Genomic DNA, 20836 nt, shown 5'->3' on the forward strand with positions numbered 1-20836 from the left:
AATCCTGCAGTGTTTGGGACGTATGGCCAATATCATAAGGTGGGCACTGAACTTTACAAAACTCACTTCATATTTGGGATGGTAACATTTTGCCAAGGGAAAACTCACTCCAAGGGATGGAAACAGGAGAGGCCACAGAACAGGTGGGTAGAGCTGAAAGAACCTGCAAAGTGGATTGGGGGAGAGGGAGGCTGCAAAGTTTTGATGATCTAGGAAAGCTGCAGGGGAGAGAATGTGAAGAGCAGCAAGATTTGGAGGTACAAGAATTTGTCGGGAGAGGAAAGCTGCAAGTGGGTACTGGGAGGTGGAGGAAATAGGGTATGCAGGGAAAAGGAGATTGCAAAAGCATGACGAGAAGGAGACTGCAAGGATAATGGTGGGATTAGAAAATACTTACAGAGCGGTGAGAATGAAAAGTTTTAAACCTATCCACAAAGAAATATTCATCTAACTGAGAGACAGAAAAACCTGAAATCACTGTTACTGAATTCCTTGCAAATGATTGAATTTAAGATAACATTAGTGCAGGAGCTAACAATGTAGGGGGAAAACATGTTGCAGGTGCAATTATAAAGAGCATTGTAATCATTGTTGAATTTAATTCTGAGATTGAGATCTCTGATTCAGTAAAAATATAGAAATTAAAATGTTCCAAATTTGTACATATGTAATGGAAATATATTAGCTGAGATCTTAACATTGTGTTTCAGTGATGGCTCTTTGTCTTAAGAAGAATGTTAGTTATTTTGGAAAAAAGCTTTTAACTTATACTAATTATTTTGTGCTGACTTAAATATTATTTTAAAGCAGGTGGTATGTTCTTTGCCTAAGAATCTTCACCTCTGACCTACTAAAGTGTTTATATCATTGATCCTTTTAGGCATCTGGCCTTTTTAGAATGTTGATAGTTTGGGGATTAAATGGTATTGCCATTGAGTGTCAAGAGGAGATGGTTGGATTCAATCTTGTTCAAGATGATCATTACTGACACTGTGTGGTGCAAATGCTGCTTGTCACTTTTGGGCTCAAGGCTAAAGGTTCAGGTTTTATTGTGAATGAGCTCAGACTTCCTCTGTATATGAGAAGTTGTGGATGGTGCAGAACATGCTGTCATAATAAGCATCCCTACTTCTGACAGTACGATGGAAGGAGACTGAAGCAGCTGAAGATGGTTTGACCTTGGACATCACCTTGAGGAACTCCTATATCAGTATGCTGGGAGAGAGATGTTTGGCCTCCCAACAAACACAAGCATCCACTAAGATATTGGAAAGTGTTATCCTTGATTCTCACGAGCCCCATAACATCATACCCAGTGAAATGCTGCCTTGAGTTGAAGGGTAGTCACTTTTACCACCCCTCAAAGTATTTTATCTTCATTTGAATGTACTACTTTACCAATCTCCATTTATTTAGTGTACTGATACATTGATGCTCAGTATCTAATTGCAGTGCAGTGGTAAATTTGGCAGCCTGGATGGAAACCTGCATAATAATTAGTTCCTATCCCTTTATGAATAAGGTAGAAATATAACATCCACAGTGGGCTGCAAGAGTATCTTTGCTCTCACGTTCTGATTTTACATATTTGTGGATCGTTCCCCAGCCCTCCAATGGGTTTGCATACTGTGGTTTTAAAATTCAGTAGCCTAATTCAGATCACTTCTCTGCTTTAAAACCAATGTGAATGTGAATAAAGAATTGGTAATGTCACCATTCTAACTTGAATTTATAGTATATATAACATATAGTAGAAATTCCAGTGAGCGCATTTAATCAGGAACACTTACTTCAATTCTGTTGAAGGTATGGCAATATGGTTTTAAAAATCTGGGTAAAATGACCTGTTTTGAATTCATTGGATTGTGTACAAGATAGGTGGCTCTTAGGAAACACAAAATTTAGTGAGAGGAAAGAACTGAAGAAAATCTGTATTAGTAAAGAAATCATTTTTGGGAAATTGGGTTTGAAGGCTGATAAATCCCCAGGACCTGATAATCCCAGCATATTGAAGAAATTGGCCCTAGAAATCGTGGATGCATTGCTGGTCATCTTCTAAGAGTATTTTGACTCAGGATCAATTCCTACAGATTGCAGAGTAGTTAATATATTTAAAAAGGATAGTAGAAAAGAAACATGGAATTATAGGCCAATGAGTCTAACGGTAGTGGTGAAAGGTTCTAAAGCCCATTAATGAGGATTTTATAACAGAACACTTAAAAAAGAGTGGTGGAATCAGACAAAGTCAGCATGAATTTACTAAAGGGAAATCATAACAAATATACTGGAACTCTTTGAGGATGTAACTAGTAGAGATGATTGAGGAAGCCAGTGGATGTAGTTTATTTGGATTTTCAGAAGGCTTTCAACAGGGTCCCACAAAGATAAGTGAGTGGATTTGGGACTAGTATATTGAGATGGAAAATTGATGACAGAGTACAGGTAAATGAGCCTTTTTCTGAATAACAGGCAGTGGCTAGGACCGGAGATGTTCACAATGTACATTAATAATTTAGGTGAGGGAACTAAATGTAATACCTCAAAATTTGCTGATTATACAAAGCTGGATAGCAGGGTGACCTGTGAGGAAGATGCAGAGATGTTGCAGTGTGATTTGGACATGCTGAGTGATATATGGCAGATAAAGTATAATGTGGATAAATATGAGATTACACACTTAGAAAAAGTAAAAGGCAGATTAATATTTAAATGGTGGTAATGGAGAGGGGAAATGTTAATCGAGACCTAGGTGTACTTGTGCACCAGTTGCTGAAGTAAGCATGCAGATGCAGCAGACAATAAGGAGGCCAAGCTGTATGTTGGCCTTTAAAGCGAGAGTATTTGAGTACAAGGAGACAAAGATGTTTTACTGAAATTATCCAGGGCATTGTTGAGGAATATTGTGTGCAGTTTTGACCTCCTTATCGGAGGAAAGATGCTCTTGCTATAGTGGGAATGCAATGAATGTTTGCCTATTTTCTATGTTTCTGTGCTTCATATAATATTCTTTATAATAGGCAACAATATGATCAAATCCTATTCAGGGAAAACAAGCAACTTCTTCTACAAATGTGTTTGTTGCTTCTTAGTTAACCAATGAATTATTTTTTGTGAATCATCAGAGTGATGATAGAGGGAATATCTGTAAAACATTTATAACCATTTGGGCCTATCTGACAGAGCATTGCTTGCCCAAAGAGAATTCATTTGTCAATCTCATCAGGTAGGGCCAGTAGAAAAATAATTGATTTAGCAGTTGACAGATTCTTGTAGTTCCCTGTCCTCTAAAAGGAAAAAAAACAGCTAACTTTGATGCAACTTGTTTTTAAAAGATAAATGCTTCCTTTGTTACTGTGCAAAACTGTCAGGACTAATGGAATCATTGGAATATGTTTCTCATATCAGATCATATCTCCTGAGTTGTAGGTAGAATTGTCATGAGTTGCTATCTGCTTACCAGCCATTTACTGAAACAATATCTTTCCTCAGAGAAAACCCTGCTTATTAACATTACAGGAAATAATGAATACAAGATTCAGTACAATACAAAAACCTATTTAGAATTATCTCTTCAGTTGATCATTCCAAGATGAGTATTACACTTGCCTGCAGAGATGAACAAATAAAATCAGCATACATTAAAAAAATCATACCTAAGAAATATTAAATTATCCATTATGTCAGATGATTGAGCTAAGGTGAATAAATCAGAGATAGATTGAGTGGCTATTTCTGTTGGTTAATTTTGCTTACTTTCATAAATAAAATGTGTTGTTTTATATAGTGCTTTTCATATTTATCTGAAAATTAATTATCATTTGGCTTGTAAGTTAAAACTTCTTAACTTTTTGGATTTGTCAGTCATATGGACATTCTTAGGTCAGACCAGTGAGTTTATTTCCTTTACCTCTCACAGTAACATTTATTAACCTGCCATTTTTATTATTTTATTCAAAATTTGGCTTGGTAAGTTTTCCAGCCCAGACTCGCCTAACCAAATGTCAAACTCTTTATAAATCACCTGCAGAGCGCACCTTTTTTGTCAGTGTTATATCTTTGATTAATAAAGATCATCTATACTTCCAATTTATCTTCTATCTCAGCAGGCTTATCATTGGATTGCATTTTAATTTTAGCTTAACCTAAGGCCTGCTGCTTGCTATTCAGTAGATAATTTATTTTATCTCGAGAGTGACTACAATTAAATTTAACTCCTCGTGTCTCCATCACAAATAGCTTTCATTCTGGTGCTACTTAAGCACGTGGCCTTTGTAATGTGCTTGTGGCACTATTTCATTATAGAAGCTAATGGCCTTTGAGGCAGCTTTTTGTGTTGATGGGAGGGCTGCACAGGGAGACAAGCTTTTGTACCAAGACACTCTTTGCAAGGCAGGTGGGTAAATACAATTTTAGAATGGAAGGGTGGAGGTCACCACCTTTGACCTCAGGGGAAGCAGAGTTGTATTATTCTGAAAAACCTTTCAGACTGCATGCACTTCTTTACCTTTTGAATATTTGGCATTCCTAATCCGTTAAAATCCATCTATAACAACAAACCATCATTCTTCCCAGTGTTTGCTTTCGTATTTGGCAATAGTGTGACTACAAGCAAAAGAATAGCCTGATAACAAAAGCATGTAAGCCCACATTGCAAACAGGAATTATAGATTTTCAACAAGAGAAAATTTAAGAGAAATCTACAAGTACATAAATCATATCACAACTTTGACTATAATCAAACACCTGGAATCAGAAGATCCTATTCTGCTTATATTACAGAATGTTTGACAGTAACCCCTGCTTTAAAGAAATGCAAACTGTAAATGACTTATATTGCTGGCTTCATATTGTCGTCAGGTAAACAAATTATAGCTGAATATGTGCTCTTGTCTACATGTACATTTATTCATAGCTCTGTTCACATTTATCTAAATATTTGGCATATTTTTAATGTTAGCAAAGAGCAGTCAACTCTTTATTAACATTTAAAAGTTTGAAAATATTTGATGGAAATTTTGGACCACTTACAGTTTTGAAAATTGTTTTATGAGTTCTTTGTTATCTATCCCCAATGCAGTAGGTGGTCACCTATTACTTGCCCAAAATAGATTAGATTAGATTACATTACAGTGTGGAAACAGGCCCTTCGGCCCAACAAGTCCACACCGACCCGCCGAAGCGAAACCCGCCCATATCCCTACATTTACCCCTTACCTAACACTACGGGCAATTTAGCATGGCCAATTCACCTGACCTGCACATCTTTGTACTGTGGGAGGAAACCGGAACATCCAGAGGAAACCCACGCAGACACGGGGAGAACGTGCAAACTCCACACAGTCAGTCGCCTGAGGCGGGAATTGAACCCAGGTCTCAGGCGCTGTGAGGCAGCAGTTCTAACCACTGTGCCACCGTGCCGCCCACAAATAGAAATAAGAGCAGATCAGCAATTTCACTAGATTAGATTTTGGATTCTCTACAGTATAGAAACAGGCCCTTTCGTCCAATAAGACCCATTCCCCTAAACTATATTTACCCCTGACTAATACACCTAACATTATGGGCAATTTAGCATGGCCAATTCACCTGACCTGCACATCTTTGGATTGTGGGAGGAAACCGGAACATCCGAAGGAAACCCACACAGACACGGGGAGTACATGCACAGATAGTCACCTGAGGCTGGAATTGAACCCAGGACCCTGGTGCTGTGACCCTGGATCCTGGTGCCACCCCTAAATAAAAACCAAAAGAATTATGGATATTGGAAATGAGAAACAAAAACAGAAATTGTTGGAAAAGCACAGAAGGTCTGGCAACATTTTTTTTAGATTACTTAGTGTGGAAACAGGCCCTTCGGCCCAACAAGTCCACATCGACCCACTGAAGCGCAACCCACCCATACCCCTACACCTAACACTACGGGCATTTTAGCATGGCCAATTCACCTAACCTGGACATCTTTGTGACTGTGGGAGGAAACCCATGCCGACACGGGGAGAATGTGCAAACTCCACACAGTCAGTCGCCTGAGGCAGGAAATGAACCCGGATCTCTGGCGCTGTGAGGCAGCAGTGCTAACCACTGTGCCACCGTGTCGCCCATTTGTTGAGAGAAATCAGAGTTAATATTTATGCTGCAGTGACCTTTACTCAGAATGCCAGAACTGGCACGGACCAGGGCTGGTGTTCATTGATTCACACAGCAAAAGTCAATTACCAGATTGGAAAACAGCATGATGCCTCACATATTTGAAGAAACTTTGTGCCAAGGGAATTTCAAGTAGATCACATTCTGGACATGATTTGGAGATGCCGGTGTTGGTACACCCCAATATTCTGGACAGTATTCCTGCTGAGCTTTGCATGTGTGTGTCCATACAATAGCCTAGAAAGTACTGCACAAGTATTGTTCCATTTGCATTAGTTCACAAAAAAAAGTACCATGCATTAAAACACTTGTCATGCATGACGACAATTTTTTTTCAGGGAATGGTGCTATTGGGTCATTTCAGAACCTTGAGAAATGTGTGGGGCATCTGATGAGTCAGATATGTTCAGACTTATCACCATTCGCAGATGATGCAAACAAGGGTTTTTAAAGACATTCAACTGTCTATCTGCACTTGAGAGTTCAGGATAAGACAGAAGGAAAGCTCACCTGTCACCAGCCAGACTGATTTTAGAAAGGCAGCCTGTGGGACATTGTCTCGTCATACTGGAGGACAGAAAATTCAGGAAGCATATCAGCACCATATTTGCCTTACCTGCTTAAGGAGGCAATATAGTCATAGAGATGCACAGCACGGAAACTGATCCTTTGGTCCAACTTGTCCATGCCGACCAGATATCCTAACCTAATCTGGTCTCATTTGCCAGCACTTGGTCTATATCCCTCTAAACCCTTTCTATTCATATACCCATCCAGATGCTTTTTAAATATTGTAATTATACCAACCTCCACCACTTCCTCTGGCAGCTCATTCCATACATGCACCCTCTGTGTGAAAACGTTGCCCCATAGGTCTCTTTTATATCTTTCCCCTCTTACCTTAAACCTATGCCCTCTAGTTCTGGACTCCCCTAGCCCAGGGAAAAGACCTTGATTATCTACCCTATCCATGACCTATTCAGTCTCCCCCATAGCTCAAATCCTCATACCTTGGCAATATCCTTGTAAATCTTTTCTGAACCCTTTCACATTTCACAACATCCTTCCAATAGGATAGAGACCAGAATTGCACACAATAGTCCAAAAGTGGTCCAACCAATGTCCTGTACAGCCGCAACATGACTTCCCAACTCCCTTACTCAATGCTTTGACACCCCAATAAAGGAAAGCATACTCAACACCTTCTTCACTTACCTATCTACCTGTGACTCCATTTTCAATAAACGGTTCCAATTCCAGACGTAAGAGGGAAGCAGCACTAATAATGGGATCAATATATCAGAGAAAGAATTGTAGGTGGGGCCTTACTAGGTCTGGAACAAGGAATATTCCACAGACTCTATAAAGAGACAGACATAACTGGGGCCCATGCTAGTACCCATGGCCACCCCTCTGACCTGAAGAAAATGTGAGGAGTTAAAAGAGAAGTTGGTGAGGTGAGGACAAGCTCAGTGAAGCTGAGGAGGATTGTGGTGGGTGCTTCAGTGCTTTGTTCCAGGAAGAAACTAAGATCCCTGAGACCATTCTGGTGGGGGATGAATGTGTAAAGGGATTGCACACCCATGGTAAAGAGGATGCAGCTGGAAGTTCTGAAACTGGTTTAAAGCATCAGAGGAATCATGAATGTTCATGGGTAGGGATCAGGGGAGAAAAGACTGAGTCAAGGTTGGAAGAGAAATTGTGGAACTGCTGTTGGTACGAAGAGTTTTTGAGATGCCAAAAGTGTAGGGGTGACATTCTTTTGGGCAGATTTCCATGCAACTCAAGATCTTGGTTCAGTAGCATCAATAATATTACTGACACATGTAGTAATGAGTGCTTATTTTCTATAACTATGAATGGATCTAACACGAGGGATAAGATTTGTTCATTGTAGGATTAATTTTGACCATTTGTTCTTGAAATGGGTTTGGGAAGAAAATAAATATAGTCAGATTCTGAACTTTTAATGACTAGATACACTGTCAGGTTTCTCCTAAATGGTGAACAAACTACTCATAATTTTGTGGATGGAGGATGGAGAAACGCAGCGAGTCCAGCAGCATCAGGAGGTTGAGAAGTCAACGTTTTGGATGTAACCCTTCTTCGCTGACTTTGCAACTATCTCATCACTCAAGGCCTACATGTACATTTTTAAACTTTCCAAATTTGGACTGAGTCCTGAAGAAGGGTTACACCCAAAACATTGATTTCTGCATCTCCTGATGCTGCCTGGCTTGCTGTGTTCTTGTAGCCTCCTGCATGTCTTCCTTGGTTTCCAGCACCTGCCATTTGTTTCTGATAGCAGTATTAAAGCAGAGAACATCAGAAATTTCATTGAAATGAAAGATAATGTTTTTAAACTTACGAAAATTTATATTTGTATTATATTTATATTCAGTACAATTTGTGATTGTACTGAATGGCAGAGCAGGTTCAGGGGCAGAATGGCCTACTTTTGTTCCTATTTCATATGGTCTTATGGTCTATTCTACTTTTTATTATCTTGTGTGAATTTGTACTTTAGCTTGTAACAATAAAATGTGACTTACTTTCCTCCAATTTCTTTTTGTTAAGAAATAATAAAGTGGCCTGAAATGTGATGTTGAAGAACAATCAAAGGAACATGATCATTTCCTTACCACCTATTGATTATGACTATGATCTTTAGCACTTAATAAGATGGCTTCACCAGATTAATTTGGTATCTAGAAACAAATTGCAATGTAGAATCCTTATTTGGTTGAACAGAAAAATAACAAGTCATTTTATGAAATTTACAGATGAATACAAGAGCAAAGTGGCTTGTGAAGATGACAAGTTACGACTGAACTGTAAACGAAGTATGGTAATAGCCATCTACTCTGCCATCTTTGGCAGGTCACAAGAGGGAAGCTTAGAATGTCCTTTCCAGAATGTTGGAGCTCCAGCAATAGGTAAGTGTGACGTATTGCTGTGCATTTCCAGCATTGCTTTTTTAAAAATATCATATTTAAGTAAGTGTGATGTAATAAGAATTAAAACTTATATAATAGCTAAGAATTGACTAAATATATTCAGATACATCAATGAAATAGTCTGAGCAAGTCATGCATATAAAAAAAAGGAAGGATCTTGCTATTCTAATCGCCAGTGTACTTTGTGTGTTCATTCCAAGAACAATTAGAATGTCTATTTTTCAGTATAAAAAGTTAAATTCATTTCTTTTAATGTCTGAACCAGTAACTCTGTGAATTGCTTAGCTTCACAGATTGGAAAGGTGCAGTCAGCAGATCTCCGCTCCATGTATAATAGATTTAAATAACCTTTATTTAGCAAGCAAATAATGGCTAAGTATGTATTCCTGCTGAGTGAAGCCCTGCTGGAAATGTAAATGTAAACGTGTGCGTGAGGACAGCCTGAGGCTTAGCTATGAACTATGGCCGAAAAAGTAAGACACTTTACAAATAACGATGAAGCTACCGAAGCGAATGCAATGTTTCATAGTGAAACAGTGGAAACTACATACCAAGGATGGTAACTTACCAAGAATATACAATTGTGGCTCATTTATATCTATTTCTTTCTATTTCTATTACTTTTCCCTTTGAAAGACTTATGTGTCCTGTGTGTGTTTATCGTTCTCCTTGTTTCTTCCCTCCTTCACTGTTCATCTTCATCTGACCTTGCACAATTCCTTTGGTTTGCTCAACCTTTTAAATTTGTTGATGGCAGCTCATTTTCAAATGTATAATTCGGATAAGGTCTAGAGAAGAGTGTGATGCTACAGTTAAGAGAAAACCAAAGAGGAATGGAAAGAAAAGATGGAAGAGCAATACCAGAGCCTGTGAGGTGAAAGAAAGATGAAGGTTGGAGGCTTTGGGTGGCCTCAGAAAAAAGGAAATCAATAGACTGGGGAAAGGAGAAAAGTACATTAGGGTCACATTTCAGAGAGGGGTCGAAAGTAGAGTGGAATTGGGGGGGGCACAGGAGACTTAGCGGCTGGAGGAAATGAACAAAGTAGCTTAGTGTCAAATAATCTGGAACGTGTACTTGACCTCTTTCGGTTCAAGACTGAGATGAGTCCGGAACCAAGTTGAGCAGCTGACTGCGTACCTTCAAGGATCTAAGGACACAAATAAAAAGAGCAGAGCAAATTGGCAGGAACAATTTGTAAAGTGAATAACACTGGGGATTAGACAACAAAATTACAATGGCAGCACTGTGGCTCAGTGGTTAGCACTGCTGCCTCACAATGCTAAGGACTTGCATTCAATTCAACCCTCACTTTGCACGTTCCCTATGTGTCTGTGCGGGTTCCTCCAGGTGCTCCAATTTCCTCCCACTGTCCACAAGTTGTACAGGTTAGGTGGATTGGCCATGCTTAATTGCTCATAGTGTCCAGAGATGTGCAGGCTAGGTTGGTTAACTGTGGATAATGCAGGGTTGTGCAGCATATGAGTGTGGCTCTGGGTGGACCACTCTTTAGAGAATTGGTGTGGACTTGATGGGCTGAATGGCCTGTTCCCACACTGTAAGGATTCTTGGAAAATTGGAAAAGGGAACACTGAATGTTGAACAAATCATTTTCTTAACAAACATATAAACAAAACAAGGCAACTGGGAATCTCAATAAGTCATGTAGCGCAAAACAATCAGTTGTGGAGTTTTCTTTAGTTGACTTAGACCCATAATAGCATAGAACCGTTCTCTCATTAGAGGTGACTAGTGGTTGTTTAACCTAAGGGTCACCACGTTTCAGATGAGGGGGCGAGGTTGAGAAGGCAGGACTTCATGGTAACCTCAGACAGTACAGGAATTGAACACATGCTATTGGTACCACTCTGCATAGCATATCAGCTGTCTAGCTAACTGACCCCCATCATGGAGATGTTAATTTGTTGTTAACAGTGGGTCAGAGTCACAGAGTCACTGAATTGTTTTCGTGCTGAAGGTGTCTATTCAGCCCAATATGTTGGTCTGAAATTGTCATGGGATGCTTGGGAAGCCTGACATGAGAGAAATTCTTATCTCCAATGTTTGGCAAGCCAATATGGCTTACAATTTGGTTGCACAGAAAGTTGAACATCTTACAATCCAAAGATGTGCAGGTCAGGTGAATTGGTGATGCTAAATTGCCCCATAGTGTTAGGTCGGTTAGTCAGAGGGAAATGGGTCTGGGTGGGTTACTCTTTGGAGGGTCGGTGTGGACTGGTTAGGCCGAAGGGCCTGTTTCCACACTGGAAGGAATCTAATCTAATCTAATCTTACAATGATGGAGGAGAAATTGAGGACCGCAAATCAGAACCAAAAAGTGTGGCACTGGAAAAGCACAGGTCAGGCAGCATCTGAGGAGCAGGAGAGTTGATGTTTCAGACATAAGCTGTTCATCAGGAATGTGGAGAGGGGGTGGTGGGCAAGGTGCTGAGAGATAAATGGGAGGGGGTGCATCTAGGGGGAAGGTAGCTAGGAATACGATAGGTAGATGAAAGTGGGGGTGATAGTTGAAGCATTTGGAGGTGCAAGAAAATGAGAGGAGACCACCAAGTGCCTCGTCTACTGTGTCAGTTGCCCTGGATATGGTCTGCTCTACACTGGGGAAGCAGGACACCAACTTACGGAACATTTTAAGAACATCTCCAGGACACATGCACTAAACAGCCCTACTGCCCTATGGCCGATCACTTCAACTCCCCCTCCCACTCCGCCAAGGACATGCAAGTCCTGGGCTCCTCCACTGTTAAGTCCTAGCCACCCAACAACTGAAGGAAGAACACCTCATATTCCGCCTTGGAACCCTCCAACCACACAGAATCAATGTCCATTTCACCAGTTTCCTCATGCCCTCTCCTCCCACCTTATCTCAGATCCAACCCTCCAACTTGGCACTGCCCTCTTAAACTGTCCTACCTGTCCATCTTCCTTCCCACCTATCTGTTCCACCCTCCACTCTGACCTATCACCCCCAGCTTAATCTACCTATTGCATTCCTCGTTACTTTCCCTCCAGCTTCCCCCACCGCCTCCATTCCTGATGAAGAGCGTATGCTCAAGATATCAATACTCCTGCTTTGCGGATGCTGCCTGACCAGCTGTCTTTTTCCAGCACCACATCTTACAATGACGTCCCCTACTGAAGAGAGTCTACAGCAACATCCTAACACCAAGCTATTTTCAACCATAAACACTCACTAGGAAATTGTCTGCTATCATATTATACCAGACCTGGATGTGGCTAATACAGCCATGATCTCTTTAACATTGAAGTTAACTATTACAGCACCACCTACAGGTATATCAGGATCTGCAAGCACCAATTCTTATAGGATCAGATGGACATGAGTTTTTAGATTGAGGTTACTTAGCCGAATGCCTGTGCAATATGTTACAATGTACCAAATTTTATAATAGCAAGAATCATTATTATTGTTAATTTTCAAAGCTAATATTTTTAACATTATACCAAGATGCTTTTGAACTAAATAATTAATTTGCTTCAGCACAAATTTCTACAAGCAATTATGTAGTGTTAGACAGATAGTACTCAATCATATTTCAATAATCATGGTATAAGGTAGAGAGATGGCTTTGAACTTTTAAGAATACCCTTTCTCTAGCATCTGGTTTCAGACGTTCCATCCTACTAAACTGATCCACTTCCTAACTATTCCAATGAATGAGATGATGAGATACAAAACTGAAGTGAAAGGATGTTCGTAAAATCTCCAGAAGTTTCTGAAAGGTTCAGCACATAATAACAAATATTTTAGTAATTTGTAGTATTCGAAAATAATCAAACATTGCTAATTTTTTGATAAGCAGCCATTGCAAATTGCTTTAAACTAACTGAATATTTCTGAACCATATAACTTACAATTCGAATTACATTCATTTTAATTTGTACTCATTTGAACTGATGAATTTTCACTTCCTTCCATTAGTGTTGCATCTATTAAATGAAACAAATTACAAATAATTTATCATGAAAAGACTATATTATGATGAATTGAATTTTTTACAGTTGCTTAATTAGTATCGCTACAGAAGTAAAATTCTTATTTTTCATGGTCTAGTTGAAACTAGGAGATCAAAATTTGATGCATATTTCCTATTGCTATGTATGCTGGCTACAGCATCTGCAGGCTTTGATACGCAGTTACAGCTTAGCACTGATACAGCACTGCTGTTGTGTAGCAGCTTTGTCAGAGAAAAAAATGTTTTCACCCAAGTTATGTTTATTTATATTGACCTTTCCAGTAGGGGCAATATTATTTGAACTAAATATCATTAGTGTAATCTTTATCACTGTAAATAAGTTGCCTGTAGTTCCCCTTGGTTGTTTATTCAATTTGACTTAATTGATGTTTGAAAATTTCGGTAAAAATGCTTTACATCTTATGCTGACCATATAAAGATTATAATAATTCAGGATTTAATACATTGAAAACTTGATTTTCACTCTGTGGTTGTATGAGTTATATGTGATAATCTCCAAGATAAGTGTAAACAGGCGAGTGATTTTTAAATCAAAAATAACACTTAATTTGACAGTTAACACAAATGAAAAGATAATGTTTCTTTTCACACAAATGACATTGAAAATATGGGCAAAAATATTTATTATTTTAAAGGCATAAAGCATTTGGTTTTTGTATTTTAATGCTGTGTTGAGTTGAAAATTACCACTAACATATACCTTAAGTACTTAGGGAAGTTTCAATGGCAGCACTACACACAATGTGATACACAACTCCTGCTTTTACTGCAATTAAATTGGGTGGTACATTATGAAGACCAGGCATGTTCATGAGCTAAACTAGAAGAAATGCACTCACTTCACTATAGATATGTGGGAACTAGATGTATTATTGAGAACAATGTTAGGGTGAATGTGATGCTTCTCCTGGTACATTGCCAAGAACCGAATGAATAAAATGAAACAGTACTGTCTCTGTAGTATCAGAAATAATTTTTCTGGGCATAGCTTAAAGCAATTTTGTTTTGACTCTCAGCTGTTTCACACAGATTTTGTACAAGAAATCTCCTTTACATTAGACCTGGGGTCATGAAAGTATTGGATTTTGTAAAAAAAAAGTGGAAGTAATTGATCATTTACTCAGTATGTGAACGACACATGTAATTAATCACTTCTACAGGGAAAAAAAACTACTCCGAGCCCTTTCAATGGTAAAAATAGGAGAGCTGCCTCAGAGATTGAGTTGAAATAAGATGCTCTTAGCCTCCATCCAACAGTATTAGTTTGCACTGTATTGAATTAAAATATTCATGACTTGGAGGTGCCGGTGTTAGACTGGGTGGACAAAGTTAAAAATTACACAGCACCAGGTTATAGTCAAGTTTAGGTTTTAACATACTGTGGAATAGACGCCAGGCGGTTTGAAAAACTGAAATTTGACTGGTATACGCAGAGCTGTGAATTTTCTTATTTCATATTGATTTAGACACAGACCTCAAACTGAGTCTAGAATTGTATGATTACTGTTGAGGGATTAATTTGTGGTCTGCCTATCTTCCCTTGCATTAATAATGCCTATTTGAAATGCAGTTCTAATCATCCGTATTTATCAATATAAGGCAATGTGATTGTACAGTTGTTCTTTGACTTAAAGATTCTTATTTGTTGTATACTTGACATATTCAAATAATTTATTGTAACTGTGACAATACTGTGGCTTTAAGAGGTATATTTTGTCCGTTTTATTTTTTAAGAGAGGTTTAAAGCCAGAGGTAGTGAGCTGTCTACAAAAGCCACTAAAATAAACAGATTGTGAGGCCTTAGGTTTTCTTATTAATGCTGAAACAATAGAAGCAGCCTGAATGTGTGTGGTCAAGCTCCCACAGAATCTGGATTTTTAGATTTCAGCAGTTGCTGTTGGAGTCTTGAAGAAGGGGAAGCTATTTTCTTCCCTCTTTCAGTTATAGGCAAAAGCTGGGGGCGGGGGAGAGGGGTGGGGGTTGCGGGGTTCTCTTCCGCTACTAGAGTTGCATGTCAGACAGTCTGTTTTCTGAATTTGCCTTTTGCCAAGGGTATGTTTATGGGATGATGCTATGTTGGAACAGTTAATTAGTAATTGTTACTGTATCTATTATTCTGTTAAGTTTTCCAATAGAGATAAGTTATTCGAAGTTCTTTCTTTTGTTGTAATTTTATTATAGTGGATAAATAAAATATGTTTTGCTTTAAATCCAGTGGTTTGACCAATCGAATTGCATCTGGAATGCAAAACCTTACATTTATCTTTGAAATCAGAAAAAGCTAGGGTCTAGACTATTTTCTGAATATTTTGAGGGGGTGGTTTGGTCTGGTCCATAACATAACAGATAAATTGATGGATAAATGAAGCAGCAAAAAGTTGTTTTTATGGTGTAACTCAAATGCTTTAACATTTGGAAGCATGGGGATTTATTTCTAAAGAACAAGTTTGGGTATGACAAATTTAGCAGTCTTAGGGAATTTCATAACTTCACTTATCTTGGAAAGTTTGCAGCTTTGTCCAATGGAACTCTGTTTTAAGCTTGCAAAGAGGTAATTATTCATTTGTGCCATCATGCAATATTTGTTAACTGTTAATATGGCTGATAATTAAAGAACAAGTGTTTATTCTCAATTGTGTATTTATTAAAACAAGCTATCTGGTAATTGATTAAATTGCAGATTTTTCATTGTAGAATTTATTCCATCTGTACAGATTCTGTAGCAAAACATTAATATATGGAAATAAATCTGAGCACAAATCAATTAATTAAGTGTTAATCTAAGATAAGCTGCTGTTAGACTAAAGCTTATACTAAATGAGGCACACAGGTAGTCTGCGAGCTTGTTTTCAATTTTAATAAAGAATCAAAAAGAGCATGTTTATTAACATTAACATCTGGTTTTAGTATTGGGCAGTGAATATTTGCAGGTTTAGTTCTGGTGGCTCTATCATATACAATACCTATGGATAAGCCATAAAGATATCAATTGGAGAATGTAATTGGCAGATAAAATTAATTCTGTGCTGTCTGTCAATGACCAAGAAAAGATGGTAATCTTTGTTCCTGTTGGCAATACTTTGTATTGCTGTTGAACCAAAAAATTCCTAGTTCCTTCCATAGGTCTAAGAGGTTCTTAAGGTAATAATACAGATGCCTTAGATTGATGTCCATGCCTGATTGAAGTTGACAACAGGACTATGGATAGGTATTTGTCAAAACCAATTGTGGACTCCAGATACATGTTTGAAATCATTTTTTAACTTGACTAAAAATAGGATTGTCAGAAGCTAGCGCTGAATTTCCAAATGCACTGTTCTTCTGATTGCTCATTTCAGTTACAAAAAGAAAATCATGGTTCTCTCTGAATGACTGACAGAAGGTGGAAGACCTGGAAAAATGGTGCACTGAGAACAACCTAGCTCTCAATGCTGGCAAAACCAGGGAACTCATTATTGACTTTCGGCAGGATGTTACTCATGCTCCCCCCTCTTCTCCCCCCATCTCCTCCACTACCACCACACATTAACAGCACAGAGGTGGAACGAGTGGAGAGTGTCGAGCTCCTGGGAGTTGTCATCCACAACAAGCTTTCTTGGACTCTTCATGTGGACGCACTGGTTACAAAGGCCTAACAATGTCTCTTCCTCAGGCAGCTGAGGAAATTTGGCATGACAATGAATACCCTTGCCAACTTTTATAGATGCACTGTCGAGAGCATTCTGTCTGGATATATCACTATCTGGTACGGCAACTGTACCATTCAAGATCAGAGACGGTTTCAAGAGTGGTGAACTCGGCCCAGATAATCACAAAGACCAACCTCCCATCTATAGAATCCATCTACCAGGTCCGCTGTTGAGGAAAGGCCGCCAGCATTCTCGAAGATCCATCTGACCCTGGCAATGTTTTTCTACAACCTCTACCATCAGGAAGAAGGTACAGAGGGCTGACCACACGCACCAGCTGGTTTTGAAACAGTTTCTACCCTACTGTTGTTAGAATACTGAATGGACTCTCAAACTCTTAACATTCACCTATAACTGTGTTTTTGTTTTTGCCACCATTTACCTATTATTTACTTATCTATGGTACTTAACTATGTGATCTGCCTGAATTGCTCACAAGACAAAGCTTTTCACTGTGCCTCAGTACACGTGACAATAAATTCAATTCAATTCAATGCAGGATTAAAATTTCTTGGTTGCACTGCTGAAGTGAATCAAACTTAGATTTTCCATATTTGTTTGTTTTTTGCTCTCCTTTCTGAAGTTCCTGTTAGTACAGTAATTAAACCCTTTGGCAGCCTTGTTCTTACTGAACGATAAAAGCCAGAATCTGTCATCCACAATTGATTGTAAAATTGACAGGAGTGCATTTACTTTAAATGTGCACTTTAGTGTCAATTGTGCAGTGTTTTAAATTTTCTATGAGGAAATTTAAGACTGTAAGAAATGATTTAGATTAGTGGTTCCACACCCCCGAGTCAAAGGTAAGATTCTGGAAGTCATGACAGGCTGTAATTAGTAAATTTAGTGCAGATTGCAGAAAAGAGGGTCTATGTAGCTCCACTCAGAGGATGAAAGGTATAGTATTACAGTTGCTGGTGGAAACTATGAACCGTATAATGCTTTATTTTCACATAAAGTTGTTTTACAAAACCTTCTAAACTCTACAAATCCTCTCATGAGGATCAACTGGATGTGCTGGAAAAGTCGTCCAACTCTGACCTATCCTTTGCCATCCTTTCCCTATTTTAATCTTATTCAAAAACACACTCCTTAATATCTTTGATTACCACTCTTCTTTGACTCTGTCATTGAGAGTGGTACTTCCTCCTAAGGGTGAGCTGCTAGTGCTGATGTTACCCTATCTGGTGCAGTCCACATGCTACCGTTCAGTTAGGTTGGTTGTATTGATGCTAGTGTGTTCAGATTTGATGTCAGTATTGATGCTGCCTCTTTGAGTTATGTTATTGATGTTTGTGCAACCTCCTTTATGTCTGATACTGGGACCAGGTTTTATTTTCTATGAAAGAAAAAATACTATTTGTATAGCAATCATTTATAGCCTCAAGATTTATCAACCTGACATAGAACCAATGAGCAATTGAAGTGAGATCATTGTATTGATGTAAGGGATACAGCAACTAATTTGTGCATTAAAAAGGACCCATAACAGCTAATATGATAATGAGAATTATTTGTAGTGATGTTAGTTAATATACGTATTGGTCGTGCACCAAGAGGAAACCCCCTACTCATTTTCAATATAGAGCTATGAGATCTTTCACGATCAGCTGGGAGGATAGATGAATTCTCTGTTTAGTATCTCATCTGAAAAATGCCAGCTCTGACAGTGAAGTGCTTACCCTCTCAATGTTGTCATCTAGTGCCATCTTAAATTTAGTGCTTCAAAGCACTAAGGAGGCTTGAACTAATATCCCTTTGGTTCAGAAGTGAAGTTTAGTATTCATTTTGCTTTGATTTTCTTGACATCTGACTCCAGCAATTTGACCTGCTTCAGAGTAGATGCTGTGTTATGACCTATTCCAAGGCAATTTTGCCCAGTTTATTATAGTTGCAGACAGTTTGTCCCAAATTATTATGCTTTTTGAAGAAAATAGATGAACTGGCTCCCCTACTTTGTGGGCGGCACGGTGGCACAGTGGTTAGCACTGCTGCCTCACAGCGCCAGAGACCCGGGTTCAATTCCCGCCTCAGGCGACTGATTGTGTGGAGTTTGCACATTCTCCCCGTGTCTGCGTGGGTTTCCTCCGGGTGCTCCGGTTTCCTCCCACAGTCCAAAGATGTGCAGGTCAGGTGAATTGGCCATGCTAAATTGCCTGTAGTGTTAGGTAAGGGGTAAATGTAGGGGTATGGGTTGGTTGCGCTTCGGCGGGTCGGTGTGGACTTGTTGGGCCGAAGGACCTGTTTCCACACTGTAAGTAATCTAATCTAATCTATTTTATTTACCTGCTTCTTTGGTGGGTTGCAGCTAGGTTAACAAAAAAAATTGTCTTCCTTTTCTTACTCCCAGATCAAATTAATGTATGATTTAAAAGGAGCCAGTTTAATCAGGCTTCCTTGATATCAAGAGAGTGAGTGTTTATTAGTTGCTAAATGTGAGAAGTAATGCAAAATGTATACATCCAAATTAGAAATGAGAAGGGAGTTCAAAGAAAAATAGAAATTAGGAGATCTATCATTCAGACTTTGTGCTCTTCAGGAAGATTAGATAACTGAACATTATGACTGTACTTTGGGTGATAGTGATTGGTTGGGAGTAAGGGTGTGATTGTTTAAAGCTATCCTCAAACTGTGATTTTTCACAGCACATTAGTCAATAGACAATAGGTGCTGGAGTGGGCCATTTGGCCCTTCGAGCCAGCACCACCATTCATTATGATCACGGCTGATCATCTGCAATCAGTATCCTATTCCTGCCTTAACCCCATAAACCTTGATTCCATTATCTTTAAGAGCTCTATCCATCTCTTTCTTGAAAGAGCAGACAAAGGAAGCACATGGTGAGGACAGTGCAGGAGAGAGAGAGAGAGAGAGAGAGAGAGAGAACCTGCACAGTTACTGCCTTTGCTGTTTTTGAATTCATGTGTCGCTAGACATTGGAGTGTGTCTGGGAAAATTAACAAACTAATCTAATCTAATCTAATCTTGGAGGAACCGGTTTGGGCGAAGTTCACAACACAGAATCAGATAAGTTAATTGTTGTTTTAAGTCTGTCCAAGAGAAACGCTGTATTTGTGAGTACAGTGGGTTCTTTCTTGATTATATGTTTTTGGAGATAAGTCTCAATTAAATTTAAAATATAAGCCATAGCTATGAATTTAACCTGGGGCAGTGTTTGTAGAGGAATAAGACGGTGTTATTTTCTGGGTCTGTAGATTGTGAAGGAGCAAAAATGGCCTTTGCAGTGATATGTACTTCTTGTCAGATGTGGGAGTTTAAAGAGAGTTTAAGGGTTACTGCGGATTATATCTGCCATAAATGCTGATGAATGCGAATCTTATCAGATCAAGTGGATCGGTTGGAGAGACAGATAGAATCGATCAGGAGTTTGCAACAGCAACAGTATGTGATGGATGGTAGTTATAGGAAGGAGGAAAGTCTCAGATACAGTCACATAGATGGGTTAACTCCACGAAGGGTAAGAGAGGTATGCACCTAGGGCAGGAGTGTTTTGTGGATATACCCATTTCAAACAGGTATGCTGTTTTGGAAAATGTAGGGGGTGATGGATTCTCAGGGGAACATAGCACGAACAGCCAAGTTCTTGGTATTGAGACTGGCTTTAATGCAACGAGGGGTATGTTGGCTTCCAAGAGATCAATTGTGTTAGGGGATTCTGTGGTCTGAGGTACGGACAGACGTTTCTGTGGCCAGCAGAGAAAAAGCAGAATGGTGTGTTGCTTCCCTGGTGCCAGAATCAAGGGTGTCTCAGAGAGGGTGCAGAATGTTCTCAAGGTCGAGAGGGGCTAGCAAGAGGTCATTGTCCACATTGGAACCAACGATGAAGGAAGGGAAAAGGTTTAGATTCTGAAGGGAGATTACAGAGAGTTAGGCAGAAATTTAAAAAGGAGGTCCTCAAGGGTAGTAATATCTGGATTACACCCAGTGGTACGAGCTAGTGAGGGAAGGAATAGGAGAATAGAGCAGATGAATGAATGGCTGAGGAGCTGGTGTATGGGAGAA

The 20836-nt window shown here is 39.1% G+C and overlaps 1 protein-coding gene across 4 annotated transcripts in view; it reads left to right on the forward strand.

Moving 5' to 3' along the window:
• LOC122544059 (protein eva-1 homolog A-like) overlaps positions 1 to 20836 on the forward strand; it is a 369991-nt gene that overhangs the window by 188442 nt on the left and 160713 nt on the right. For all 4 annotated transcript variants that reach the window (XM_043683056.1, XM_043683074.1, XM_043683068.1 and 1 more), the window contains one exon: positions 8934 to 9086. In XM_043683056.1, coding sequence (XP_043538991.1) covers positions 8934 to 9086 — 153 coding nt within the window. The remainder of the gene's footprint in view (positions 1 to 8933; positions 9087 to 20836) is intronic.

This window comes from Chiloscyllium plagiosum, chromosome 3, assembly GCF_004010195.1.
Source record: "Chiloscyllium plagiosum isolate BGI_BamShark_2017 chromosome 3, ASM401019v2, whole genome shotgun sequence".
Classification (NCBI taxonomy): Eukaryota; Metazoa; Chordata; class Chondrichthyes; order Orectolobiformes; family Hemiscylliidae; genus Chiloscyllium; species Chiloscyllium plagiosum.